Source organism: Nannobrachium achirus (assembly GCF_963921795.1).
Source record: "Nannobrachium achirus genome assembly, chromosome: 12".
In the NCBI taxonomy this organism is placed as follows: Eukaryota; Metazoa; Chordata; class Actinopteri; order Myctophiformes; family Myctophidae; genus Nannobrachium; species Nannobrachium achirus.
In genome coordinates, this window is record NC_137832.1 from 1,680,971 (window position 1) to 1,695,969 (window position 14,999).

The window sequence follows — 14,999 nt, forward strand, 5'->3', positions numbered from 1 at the left end:
GGTTGTTCACCATAGCCATTAGCCACTATCCCAAACAGTGTACATTAGACAGCACTGCAGTATAGCATAGCATTCATCATTACTCTAAGTCTATATAGCCACGACTCACCAGTGAGGACGAGAGGAGCAGAGGGCGATGTTTAATGCCTTTATAGCCTAGGTTGTGTTGTCTTGGTATTCTGTTTATATTCCTTTATGCCTGTGTTGTTATATTTCACCGAGTCCCTGACGCACCGTACGCATGGGGAGACAGACGCACAGACAAGTTAAAAGGGGCGTTCTTTGAAAGCCATTTCCTCTCTAAACCGTGCCCAGAAGCACATTTCAAAACAAGAGTCTTTCTTTTTTTTTTTTTTTTTATATACAATCGATCATTCAACACATGTTTATTTTGAAATTGTACTGGAAATAGAAGTAGCCAAATAGCCCCTACTTCATGCCACTGATGTCAGAGCCTCTACTTGCCAAGGGGCAATATTTTTCCCCCAACCCCCCTTTTTTTTGGGGGGGGGGGGGGGGAGAGGGTGCCCCCCCCCCCCCCCCCCCCCAGCACCCCTACTTCCCTCGGTATTGGTTGTTGTTGTTGTTGTCCCCCCCACCTCCCTCTCTCTCTCTCTCTCTCTCTCTCTCTCTCTCTCTCTCTCTCTCTCTCTCTCTCTCTCTCTCTCTCTCTCTCTCTCTCGGGGGCGGGGCTTGGAGAGGGAAGTTTTTCAACACAGAGAGAACTTTCACAGAGTGGAAACAGAACCATCACAGAAGGACAGGCAGACAGGACAGGCAGACAGACAGACAGACAGACAGGCAGACAGACAGACAGACAGACAGACAGACAGACAGAAAGGTTGTGAGAGAAAAGCAGGTTCATTTTTTCTCATGCTGTTTTTTCTGCTGTTTAGTTCTTGTTGACGGTGCTGTCATGTTTCTGTCATGAAGATCTGAACTGAACTGAAAGACACAGAGAGAGAGAGAGAGAGATGGACAAACAGAAAGGTAAGTCACACACACTTCAATATGAGACAGGGATTATTGACATTCAGTTTTAACCTCCAAAAGACTAAAGGGTATTACCAACATATGGCTGCTGTTTAGAGTTTGACATAATAGACAGAGGTGTATATTATGACCGGTACAACCACAGTGTGTTACTGTTGTACTGACCGGTACAACCACAGCGTGTTACGGTTTAAATTAGAGGAGAGGGTCTCACAGACATTCAGAAGTTGTTTGTTTCATGCTGATGGAATGTCAGTTAACATCAACGGATTTCCTCTCCTCTCCTCTCCTCTCCTCTCCTCTCCTCTCCTCTCCTCGCCTCTCCTCTCCTCTCCTCTCCTCTCCTCTCCTTTCATCTCTCAGCCCCTCCCCAACATCCCCCAGGGATGAACTAGTAGACTGTTTACTGTGTGTGTGTGTGTGTGTGTGTGTGTGTGTGTGTGTGTGTGTGTGTGTGTGTGTGTGGGTGCGTGCGTGCGTGCGTGCGTGCGTGCGTGCGTGCGTGCGTGCGTGCGTGCGTGCGTGGTAGTGTATACATTGTGGTTGGTAATCTATACTTTGAACAGCCTTGCTGTAATATCAAGTTTAAGAGAAATTCAAATACAGAAATTAGATTGTTCAACAGGGGGTCTAAGCTCATCTAGCAGCTTGTAGATCTCTCTCTGATAAAGGGTCCCTGCTTCATATTTCTCTCAGATAAGATCTCAGCTAACATCCACAGTTACACCACAGTCTATCTTCATAAAGCCTACATTGATCTAGGTGCACTGAGTTACCAAAAGCTCTTACACATGTTCATTTTCAGCATTATTTTATTGCTGAGGTGAATACAATCCCACTTGTTCCAGCCTGCCAGACTGCAAGAGCCTTATGAGGAAGTTCTGTGGAACAATCGGTTGTTCAGTTGTTGCACAACTGAACATTGAGACAGGAACCGGAGGCAGAGATGGGCACAAAATACAAAATAATATTTGAAAAACAAAGGTATAAATACCAGGATACTGTCACCAGGATAGTATCTTGGTGACAGTATCCTGGTCAGTATTAGACCAAGTACTGACCAATTTCTTTCAAAATATTTTTTAGTTTTTTGTGCCCATCTCTGACCAGAGGCATGATGCCTAAATCTACTGTAAATCAAAACTTGTTTTGGATGCATATTTGTGTGCTGTTTTATGTTTGACTATGAAAAAAGTAGGCCTACTGAGTCATTTTACAAAAGGAGAAATATCTTATTCTCCAGAGCCATGGTCAATCTTATGATGTGTTCCATTTCGACAATTGTGTTTTCAATTTTGCTCTTCGGTGTTCTGTACATGCTTGGTAGTGTTCAGCCAAACGCTTAGTTGTGTTTATTCAATGAATGGTATGTGTGTGTCAGGTGAAAATATGGCTGTGTTTACCAAATGAAAACACTCATTTTGTGAACATGTTAAGAGATTTGATGGCTAAGAGTTGTTTTGCAAAGGGATGCCAGGGTTTAGCAATTTGTGTGTAATGTTTGGAGTTTTGTGTGTGCAGTTTTGAAAAGAACGTACAGTTTTGAAAAATGTGTTTTAGCAATCGAAAAAAAATGTAATTAAATTGAGTTGGATCCAACCAATATTCTCAGAATGATTTCAGCCTTAAAAACTACTCAATAGAATTGAGTTACATTCAAGTATCATTCTCAGAATCATTATATTTTATTTATGAGTGGATTCCAATTAGAGACATTTTTATTTAATCTTAACTCAAATAATAGCCACAAAATCGAGGACGCAATTATATTGAGTATATTTCACTTCATATATTGTTTAAATATTACTTGGCAAAAGAGTCCTTATTTACAGTGTATAAGACATGTGATGTAAACAACGATCACAGAGAAGATGAGAAAATATGATTATTTTGGGGGTCGCGGCCTGAAAAGGAACCACTGTACTGGACAGTCACACATCATGCTCCCATTGGAAATGAATGGGATGCGTATGATTAGTCTGTGTGAAAGATGCTTAAAGCAGCCTTCTCAGCGGATCCTTCGTAAGGATCTCATGTAACTCTATAGGCAGGATCTGTTTGGGAAACCCTGACATTATCTATGCTAGTAGAGGATGAAAGAGAAAACAAGTTGACCACACACTCCCCTTTTAACACACACACACACACACACACACACACGCGCGCGTGCGCGCGCACGCACAGGCACACATGCACACATGCACGCACGCTACACACACACGTGCGCACAGTTAGCAGGGAAACCACACTTAACTTCATTTTAACTTCACCCTGTCATTCATTCTACTTATTTATTTAATTCCTCTCTCTCTCTCTCTCTCTCTCTCTCTCTCTCTCTCTCTCTCTCTCTCTCTCTCTCTCTCTCTCTCTCTGCTTCTTATTTCATTCTCTCTTTCTGCAGTCTACTCATGTGGCGCTTGCTGTTGTTGTGTTGTTTCATTATATCGTGTGTGTGTGTGTGTGTGTGTGTGTGTGTGTGTGTGTGTGTGTGTGTGTGTGTGTGTGTGTGTGTGTGTGTGTGTGTGTGTGTGTGGAACACAGAAGTAAGTCATTGTGTTCAGACATTACAGCAGAATCCATGAATCATGATGAATGAAATGTCTTTCTCTGTGAATGGTTGAACAACACCTACGTTCAACTCAACACTCTGAGGAATGTCTTTGATTCACACTCTGCTTAATACTCAGCCTTCAACGGGTCTTCTATGTTTTTCAGCAGAGAGATGAAGCAGGGACCCCTTAGCTGAGAGAGAGATGAAGCAGGGACCCCTTAGCTGAGAGAGAGATGAAGCAGGGGCCCCTTAGCTGAGAGAGAGATGAAGCAGGGACCCCTTAGCTGAGAGAGAGATGAAGCAGGGACCTCAACTAATGTGTGTCTGTTGTTTACACATTATCTTTTCTATCATCCTGTTGGATTCATATTAATGTGTGTTTTCAGACATTGAATAGTCCCCCCAGGAATCCGCGATTCCGCGATCACGGAATTTTTCGCGGAACTCGCGACCACCCGCGGATTTCACGGCCATTCGCGGACTTTTCTGACGGCCGCGGAATAACAGTCGCGAGTGGCAGCAGAGCGGCGGGAGTAGTAGTTACTACTATTATAAAACGATGTGTACATGGTTTGATCAGTGGCCACCTCATACAGAGCCTGGGGAATAGCTTAGCTTCCCTCCTGCTACCACTGACACTGTATTGGTCCGGTCCCACATTCGTTCCTGACAGAAACTGTGTCCTGAACTATAGTTCCTCTCTATGGTCCTGGCAATAACAATGCTAATGCAGAAGAGAATAAATAAATATTACACCCATACTAGGTAGTAGGTAGGCTATCCTCTAAAATGTGGTTACTATGGGCATGGTTTGGATGACAATATAGTCTTGCAACAGAAAGTAATTATTAAAAACAATAGCAATTAAAAATAATAGATTTAATATTAGATTTTTATTCTCAAAAATGATTATTTGATTATTCTAACCACTAATTACAATTAATTGTAGCTATTTCATGAAGGGTTTTACTTTATTGTTAGAACTATATAATTTTCTGCTTGATAACTGGTCATTTCAGGTTGTTTTTTAATGTCCACGGAATCAAGAAATGTTCTCCGCAGAATTCCGCAGAATCAGGATTGTTCTCCGCGGAATCAAGACTTTTTCTCCGCGGATTCCTGGGGGGACTAATTGAACCACTTAAACCCCCTTAAAGTTGACCTTTCACTCTGTACTTGATTAGGATCCACCCTGTGGTAACTCTGAGGACCCCCTAGGGGTCCCGGACCCCCTGTTGAAGACCCCTGTGCAACATTAGTTTACGTTGCCTCATATATTTATCTGCATCTGTAACTATAAGACATGTGATGTAAACAACGATCACTCGATCACAGAGAAGATGAGAAAGAATAACCTTGTTTTTTCCTTCGTTTTCTTTTTAATTATAAAGTGGGCACTGAGCCGTCTGAACGTTTGAATTAATTCCTGTTTTAACTTAGGCCTGAACGCAAATCTGTGAACCACTCTAAACATCATGTTATGCTTTAACTGTTAAAAAATAGCAGATAGAAAGTAGATCTGCTATTTTTGAAAGATCTGGAACATTTGTGCAAGTCTGAATATTTTTGACTCGATAACTATAAATGTCCTCTAAATCCTTCTTCTAAATCAGTGGTTCTCAAACCTTTTCATGTCAAGGACCCTCAAAATTACATGTATTTGGCCGCGGACCCCCATCTCAAAATATGTTGTTCCAGGGACCACCCAGAAACAAATATTTTAGTTATAATTATGTTCGCTATTAAAGAGATGTTCAAAGACAAGTTGTAGGAAAGCTGAAAGGGAGACAGACAGACAGACAGACAGACAGACAGACAGAGATAAAGCTGGGTGGTCATGGACAGGAAGTGGCATGTGGAACAGGAAATGATGCGAGCGCCCAGGGTGACCCCTAGGGAACAGTAGTCACACACGCACACACACACACACACACACACACACACACACACACACACACACACACACACACACACACACACACACACACACACACACACACACAAACACTGCATGTTTGACCTTTTCCTCTTGTTTTGGAGGGTTTTGTGTCTTCATTGATTGTTTTTCTGTAAAGTCAGTTATATATAATATCAGTAGGGTGTGTTTTTTTCAGGGCTTGTTTTAAACATGTAGTTGTTTATTTGATCTTGTTTCTAAAGCGACTGTTGTGGGCTTGTAGATCTAATATTTTCAAACAGCTGCGTGTGCGTGCTCATGTGACCTATAGTCGCTTCTTTTGGGTATTGTTTTGGTTTTTCACTTGAGAGACAAACAGACAGACAGACAGACAGACAGACAGACATAGTGCCGCCGTTACCATGTGCGTTGGGCATCACACTGCCAAAGGAAGAGCCATTGAGCCAAGCCAATCATCATCATAATAACTAATATGTATTTGCTACGCCTAAAAGTAATCACGGCATGCATGCGCGATGACTGATCAATGGTTTCATCCATTTGATCTGGGGGCGGGGTCTGTCACTCACAGACACTCGATAGAACGGTCATAGATTAGACTGATCTGATCTGATGCGTTGCAAAAGTAAGAATCAAATGTTTCTCCACATCATCAGAATTAACTTCTCCCTGCCCAGATCTGACTGATTCATATATCTCTTATTGGAAAACAACTATGGAATATCTCCTTTGGCAGTGCTGCTATGGTGCTGTGCTGTTAGATATCTGTTATATGATGATGTGATCATGGTTGCTGTTACAGCATGCAGAACACAGCAACTCTCGTTTCTTCCTCTGTTTTCAGTTCCCTTCAAACCCAAACCTCTTTTAGACAGCAGAATGTTGGGCGTCTTGCTTTAACACGCTGTGTTACACCTGTGACAATGCAAACATTAACATCACACACACACACACACATACGCGTACGCACACACGCACACACACACACACACACACACACACACACACACACACACACACACACACACACACACACACACACACACACACACACACACACACACACTGGCCTTCAGTCCACAGTTAATGACAGAGCTATCAGGCAGGTTTGTATAATATTTACCTGTTTGAAGGCCAGAGAACAGTAGTGCGTCTGTCCGTCAGTTCAGGAAGAGAGAGAGTCTGACTCTACTAATCTGATTGGTGGCCCCGTTTCCATGGTAACCAATAGGCAGCAGTGAGGGAGAAGACTCTTCCCAGGATGCCTTGCGGAATACTACATCCGACTGTCCATTGAGTAGTATTCAAAGCGGCCTGTTTTCTATTAGTCTTGCGTAGCCAAACAACTATTCCACAATCTCCGAATGCTATATAGAGTCTGGAACGGCAGCTCCCGAACGGCGAGTATCGGAAGTAGCCACTGCTGCACTGTACTGTAGTCCCATTGGAAACATAACAGAAACACAATAGCTCAGACAAAGTCATTCGAGCGGCCTATTATTGTTATGAGTGTATAGTTTAAGAAAACGTTTGAAAACATCATGGAGGTGACACCAATAACACCAGAGAAAGACGAAATAATTAAGCCCCCAGAAATGTTGAAAGGGAGCGGTTGCGTCACATCCGCTTTATCTCGCACTCCTCGTTTCTTCTTCCGTTTGCCAGACTGTATGCCGGGAGCATTTGACCAAATCGGCCACGCGAGACTAGTTTTCTATGGACCATAACTTACACACAGATCATGTGTTTTCTATGGACCATAACTTACACACAGATCATCATGTTTTCTATGGACCATAACTTACACACAGATCATCATGTTTTCTATGGACCATAACTTACACACAGATCATATGTTTTCTATGGACCATAACTTACACACAGATCATGTGTTTTCTATGGACCATAACTTACACACAGATCATCATGTTTTCTATGGACCATATCAGATCATCATGTTTTCTATGGACCATAACTTACACACAGATCATGTGTTTTCTATGGACCATAACTTACACACAGATCATCATGTTTTCTATGGACCATAACTTACACTTACACACAGAACATGTGTTTTCTATGGACCATAACTTACACACAGATCATGTGTTTTCTATGGACCATAACTTACACACAGATCATCATGTTTTCTATGGACCATAACTTACACACAGATCATCATGTGTTTTCTATGGACCATAACTTACACACAGATCATCATGTTTTCTATGGACCATAACTTACACACAGATCATCATGTGTTTTCTATGGACCATAACTTACACACAGATCATCACGGTTGTATTTTTCTTCTCTGCGTGAAAGAACAGACGTTCGTCGGCCGTCAACGGGACCCCCGTGCACACAATGGGTCCGATTCATCAAGCACTTTACGACCAAATTACACACATATTTTGATCTTACCGGCATTAAGGACAATTCCCAAGTTAGGGTCAGATTCAGCATGTTTTTTCGTCTGGGATTTTGAAGGCAAGACAGAAATATAAGCCAGATTTAGTCACTTTATTTACACTATATTTACAACCAGATTGAAAAATCAGGCCCAATGTGTCTAAATCATAACTCATTGTTTGCTGTTGGGCCATCACCCGTTAGCCATCTTGCGAGTGAGGGTATATACGTCCAAGCTGAAAATGACAAAGCACTCATCTGAAATTGTTGAAAATATTTCAACTCAAAGCTTTAACCAAGTTACACATGGAGTTTGTGAACGCTCCAGCTGGTGTTTCGTGTAAACCCTTTTTCAACCCTTCATATCAACGACGTCCATTATTTAGTCAGCCACAGAACCACTGTTTGATGACATTTAGCCTCTCAGAACCAAAACTTAGCCTATAAGGAATATGTTGTTGTCCTTGGATCAGATTTGTCCACAATTCCATGCTGTATTGATGTTGGTACCACATAGCAGAGATAACAGGCAAACATTGATCAAAATAACAATTCTTCTACATTCTATAATTGTGTAGACTTCTGGTAAATTAAGTAATGCAGATGTTTAATAATAATTTTACTCTTGAGAGTGTGAAATGAGAACAAATGGACCTGTAAGGGTCCATCTTTTCATTTTACCCTCTCAAGAGTTAAAGATCTATAATCTCATAGCTGGGGACCACTTGGAATCCCTTCAAGGACCCTGGGTGGTCCCCAGACCACTGGTTGAAAACACAGCTTGTGTTTTGAAACGATTCAAAACAAACAGTGTTCTCAGGGGAAATGAACAACCTATTGTTTGAGAGCTCATAATGGTATTATTATTAATATTAATAATAATCATAATAGTGCAGTGTTTGTTCAGAATGTACCAAACATAAAGTCTATGAATGAATTCATGAGGTGGGAAGTTTAATGTATACAATGTAACCTGGGTCACCACCATGAATATTAAAGAGTGTGTGTGTGTGTGTGTGTGTGTGTGTGTGTGTGTGTGTGTGTGTGTGTGTGTGTGTGTGTGTGTGTGTGTGTGTGTGTGTGTGTGTGTGTGTGTGCGCGTGCGTGTGCGCGTGCACATGTAACTGTTACTACAGCACCAGTGTTCGACCCCTCTTTGTAAGGGTCTCTCTCTCTCTCTCTCTTTCTCTCTCTCTCTCTCTCTCTCTCTCTCTCTCTCTCTCTTCTCTCTCTCTCTCTCTCTCTCTCTCTCTCTTTCTCTCTCTCTCTTTCTCTCTCTCTCTCTCTCTCTCTCTCTCACACACACACACACACACACACACACACACACACACACACACACACACACACACACACACACACACACACACACACACACACACACACACACACAGTGACTCTGTCAGTTTGGATGTGTAGGTGTTCATTACTGTAATGCTGGACACACACACACACACACACACACACACACACACACACACACACACACACACACACACACACACACACACACACACACACACACACACACACACAGGGTCCATTGTGTCTCATGGTCAGTGTGTAAACAGTGATGACATCATCAGATGACAGGGTGTTTGAAGGGTCTCCAGTTCACTGCAGCTTTAGGAACTTCTTCATTGAACTGCCGACATGTTCTTTTCTGTCTACTTATTACTCTAGACTATATTACAATATGCCAGATTTTTATGATAATGTACTGATGGATACTGTCACGGGGCAGCCAGACTTGTGCCCTATAAACATATAGGCCTACACCTGACTGCTTCCTATAACAAGGACTAATGGTTTTAAACTTATTGAACTGTATATGCATTGATTGTTAATATGAATTGTTTTTTCCTGCACTGTTGATGGCAATCCTCTTGATTAGGAAGGTGCCAAGAGCTGTGGAAGAGAGGGGTGTTCTGTTGCCTATGCTTGTTCAGGTCCTTTGTCCAGATGTCATTGTTGAAGTTGAAGTTCCCCCCGAGAGTTACAGTAATTGTAACACATCATTGAGTATGTTTAGGTTACTCTTAGCTGTGGGTTATTTATGGAAGTATTTGGAAGTATTGTTACTAACTGGGCTGTGTCCTGTGCTAGGATCACTCATTATTTAAAGGGAGGCTGCAGGAACGGGATGGTGTTTTCTACTGGTGTTTCAGTCCGAGCGTATCAAAGGGTGCGTTCGGAAATGTGCACCGGGTGTGTGCTCAGTGTAGTGAGTGCCTAAACCTAACCCTAATCCTAACCCTAACCTCAGTAAAACTATGCCTAACCCTAACCCTAACCCTAACCTTAACCTCAGTAAAACTATGCCTAAACCTAACCATAACCCCTAACCCTAACCACACCCGGTGCGCATTTACGAACGCACCCTTTGATACACTCTGACTGAATCACCAGCCGAAAACACTCTCTCCTGCAGGAACAGACAGGTTAGTTGGAGGTGCTGGAACACAGAACCATCCCTGAGGCAGAGCTACAGGGCCTTGTGTGATCAAGGTTTATCCTGAAGAGAGTTCTTTTCCAGTTGGGATTGTTTTATTAGTGTTTGCCTTATTTATTTTTCCACACTGCTCTATTTTTGTATTTATGGCCTGTATTATTTTTGCTGCTTGAAGTCACTGTAAACTCACTAAACTGCACTGAAGGTTTGGGAGAAATAAAACCCCTTAAAAGACTATCTTGGACTGTTCTTGGAGCCTTGGCCGCTCGGGCAACTTTACAGATGCATATTTCATTTAGGTTTTTTTCCCCCCTGTAGTTGCTTTCATATGCCTTTTTTAGAATCATAATGTTGAATTGTCGTGGGTTGATGATGTAAGGTTAACCCTTGCACTACAGAGCGGTCAACCAGGCGTTATAACGTTGCACTGGAAGCGCCAACGACATACAGACAAAACCGGGGTGAATTTGGGTCTGATGGATCGTTCTCAGCCCATCTCCTTCAGACCACCTGAGGAGGAGTTCATCGTAATGTTAATAGACTCGTCACACATAGTCATCCAATGTGCCTATTGCTGCAACAATCATGTTGTGTAAGGTTTCACCGTCAGGGTGTTATTGTGTTATCTGACTGACGTTTCCTGCAGTGCTGGCTAAGCTGCTGTGTGTGTGTGTGTGTGTGTGTGTGTGTGTGTGTGTGTGTGTGTGTGTGTGTGTGTGTGTGTGTGTGTGTGTGTGTGTGTGTGTGTGTGTGTGTGCAGTGCTGGCTAAGCTGCTGTTGGACCTCCAGTCGTTCCTGGTGGTCCTGGACTCAGAGAACCTCAGCTACATCGCCCAGGCTCAGAGGAAGTCCATCTCACAGCTGCTGAGCAAACTGCAGGACCAGGAGTCTACAGGTAGGGTTTATACTGTTATACAGGACCAGGACAAAAATAGCAGGACAGGACAGAAAATAGCCGACCTCCAAGCTTGGAGGTCGGCTATTTTCAGTGCTTGATACCACACACACCCTGGGGTGCCACAACGGCAGTCCAGGGGTGCCACAAAATCATTTGATAATATTTGGAATTCATTTGGACACTTGAAAAAATATTTAATATCATTTTAAACTTGAAGTACAAAGTTATTTTCAGTCAGTTCTAACCAAAATGGCTATTATCTCACAATGCCTCGCGATGCGAGGCGTTGTGTGCTTGTAGATGTGTATGTCTTTTGGTAAAGCAAAGCCCTGCTTCATCATACAAGACTGTCGCACAAGCATACAAGACTGTTGCACAAGCACACAAGACTGTCGCACAAGCACAACGCCTCGCGATGCGTTGTGTGATCTGCTGTTTTCACTAGTTTAGTCAATTTTATAGATGATAAATACAAAACAAACGGTTTTGGACATACAAGGTTTCCACCAAACAACGACGATATGCTATAAATGAGTGAAAATTATAATGTAGGGGTGCCTCAGATTAAAACAAATATTTATGGGGTGCCCTGAGTTTGGGAACCCCTGGTCTAGAGCATTGTAACAGGACAGACTCCATCTCCCAGGGGTCTAGAGCATTGTAACAGGACAGACTCCATCTCCCTGGGGTCTAGAGCATTGTAACAGGGATAAACTCGCTCTCAGCTGATACTACAGTAGATGTTCTGATAGTTTGTGTGTTGATGTTGTGTTCAAATCTGTGTGTGTGTGTGTGTGTGTGTGTGTGTGTGCGTGCATGCGTGCGTGCGTGCGTGCGTGCGTGCGTGCGTGCGTGCGTGCGTGCGTGCGTGCGTGCGTGCGTGCGTGCGTGCGTGTGCGTGCATGCGTGTGCATGTGTGTGTGGCATACAGCAGTGGAAGATGCAGAGTACATGATCATGAGCTGTCCATCATCGTCGCCTAGCAACGAGCTCATTGACACATCTGGTACAGGTAAATGATTGATTAATTGATTGATTGAAGTGTTATCGGTTGTGTTGCTTTGGATCTGTTCTTTCTGTAGTGATATCAGTTCTCTGTTATCAATCAAACAAAATGATAACACTCTAAATAACTAATGTCAGAATCCCAGCTCATTTCCTACTTTCCCATGCTATTTCATGGTACTGTCCAAGGTAAATAGGAGGTAAAGACACCAATGTCATTTTCGCTATCTCGCAATTCCAACCGGCAGATTTGTCGCACCATGGGTGCCAAACTGCAACCGGAAGTTCAGTAGAATACATTGGAGTCAGTGGAAGTTCAGTAGAATGCATTGGAGTCAGTCGAAGTTCAGTAGAACGCACTGGAGTCAGTGGAAGTTCAGTAGAACGCACTGGAGTCAGTGCAAGTTCAGTAGAACGCACTGGAGTCAGTGCAAGTTCAGTAGCATGCCTGGAGTCAGTAGAACGCACTGGAGTCAGTGGAAGTTCAGTAGCATGCACTGGAGTCAGTAGAACGCACTGGAGTCAGTGGAAGTTCAGTAGCATGCACTGGAGTCAGTAGAACGCACTGGAGTCAGTGGAAGTTCAGTAGAACGCACTGGAGTCAGTGGAAGTTCAGTAGAACGCACTGGAGTCAGTGGAAGCCTGTGGAGCAGGCAGCCTGGGAGCAGCTCATGTATAAACACTTATTTCTGAACAATTGAGACCAAATTTATAACATACTCAGCTCAGGAAAATAAAAGAAGGCATGTCACAATTCTGGCCGGCGGTCACGTGTTTCCCTTCCTTTCCTTCAGAAAGAGCTTCCTTAGTCACAGGATTCATTCAAGAATAGGCTCTGTGCACAGCAGACATTTTGGAGAGAAATTGGGTCTCTTTTCCCTTACTTCACAGGTATTACCAATAATAAGCCTCTGGAACCAAATGGACTCCTACGGTTCCATTTGGTTCCATTTGTACACTGAGTTATGGAGTCCTTGAAATAAAAGGTTTGAGAACCGGTGTGCTACATGAAATGGAAGAGAGCCTTCATTAGTATTATTGGTAACACCTGTGAAGGAAGTCAGAAGAGACCCAACTTCTCTCTAAAACAGCTGCTGTGCATAGAGCCTATAATCTCCACAAATCTGACGTTATGAAATGTAAGTTAATATCATAAATAAACGTCACTTATCTGAAAGCATTGTCAGACTGACAGACGTTTTATGTTCTTGGAACATAGTTCCTAACTGTGTGTGTGTGTGTGTGTGTGTGTGTGTGTGTGTGTGTGTGTGTGTGTGTGTGTGTGTGTGTGTGTGTGTGTGTGTGTGTGTTTGAGTTTCTCTACAGAGTCTGTTTTGCTGTCTCTGTGGCCGAGAAGAGAGGTGAGTATGTCTGTCTGTCTGTCTGTCTGTCTGTTTGTCTGTCTGCCTGTCTGCGTGTCACACACACTTTGTGGGGGGAGAGCAATTTACAATTTAGGCATTTAGCAGACTCAATACAGAGCGATTTATAGCAGATAATACATCAATACATCAACATCAATACATGAAATGAAAAGAACTAGTAGGCAATCTAAGAAAAAATTACTGCGTGCCTATTCAGTAAAAACTTCATCAAAATTATAACAAAAAAAAAAGAAAAAAAAAAGATCTAAATTACTTCATGGTCATTGAGGGTGATAATGGGTATAAATGCACTGGGCTATGGTGGAGTCTGAAGAGCACGGTGAGTGGTGTAAGTCTGTAGTTCTAATGGGAACTAGGGAGTGAGTCTGTAGTTCTAATGGAAGCTAGGGAGTGAGTCTGTAGTTCTAATGGAAGCTAGGGAGTGAGTCTGTAGTTCTAATGGAAGCTAGGGAGTGAGTGTAGTAGCCTGGCGTTGCTCATACTAATTCCTCACTGCGTGTTGGATATTCCACCACTACCAACAGGGGGTGGTGTTGTGCAGTCTGGTTTATTAACCAGGCTAAGTCTGTAGTTCTAATGGAAGCTAGGGAGTGAGTCTGTAGTTCTAATGGGAACTAGGGAGTGAGTCTGTAGTTCTAATGGGAACTAGGGAGTGAGTCTGTAGTTCTAATGGAAGCTAAGGAGTGAGTCTGTAGTTCTAATGGAAGCTAGGGAGTGAGTCTGTAGTTCTAATGGAAGCTAGGGAGTGAGTCTGTAGTTCTAATGGAAGCTAGGGAGTGAGTCTGTAGTTCTAATGGGAACTAGGGAGTGAGTCTGTAGTTCTAATGGAAGCTAAGGAGTGAGTCTGTAGTTCTAATGGAAGCTAGGGAGTGAGTCTGTAGTTCTAATGGAAGCTAGGGAGTGAGTCTGTAGTTCTAATGGAAGCTAGGGAGTTGAGTCTGTAGTTCTAATGGAAGCTAGGGAGTGAGTCTGTAGTTCTAATGGAAGCTAGGGAGTGAGTCTGTAGTTCTAATGGAAGCTAGGGAGTGAGTCTGTAGTTCTAATGGAAGCTAAGGAGTGAGTCTGTAGTTCTAATGGAAGCTAGGGAGTGAGTCTGTAGTTCTAATGGAAGCTAGGGAGTGAGTCTGTAGTTCTAATGGAAGCTAGGGAGTGAGTCTGTAGTTCTAATGGAATCTAGGGAGTGAGTCTGTAGTTCTAATGGGAACTAGGGAGTGAGTGTAGTTCTAATGGAAGCTAAGGAGTGAGTCTGTAGTTCTAATGGAAGCTAGGGAGTGAGTCTGTAGTTCTAATGGAAGCTAGGGAGTGAGTCTGTAGTTCTAATGGAAGCTAGGGAGTGAGGAGGTATGTAGGAGCCGTACCTTTGGCTGCTTGAAGGTCAGCATCAG

General features: G+C 42.9%; 1 protein-coding gene across 1 annotated transcript in view; it reads left to right on the forward strand.

Annotated features, from left to right (window-relative positions):
- The first annotated feature begins 777 nt into the window (after positions 1 to 777).
- The window catches only part of LOC308294966 (actin filament-associated protein 1-like 2), a 35,283-nt gene continuing 21,061 nt past the window's right edge, over positions 778 to 14,999 (forward strand). The window contains exons 1-4 of the mRNA XM_080737902.1: positions 778 to 990; positions 11,087 to 11,221; positions 12,159 to 12,236; positions 13,556 to 13,590. Of these exons, the coding sequence (XP_080594028.1) occupies positions 975 to 990; positions 11,087 to 11,221; positions 12,159 to 12,236; positions 13,556 to 13,590 (264 nt within the window). The 5' untranslated portion in view covers positions 778 to 974. The remainder of the gene's footprint in view (positions 991 to 11,086; positions 11,222 to 12,158; positions 12,237 to 13,555; positions 13,591 to 14,999) is intronic.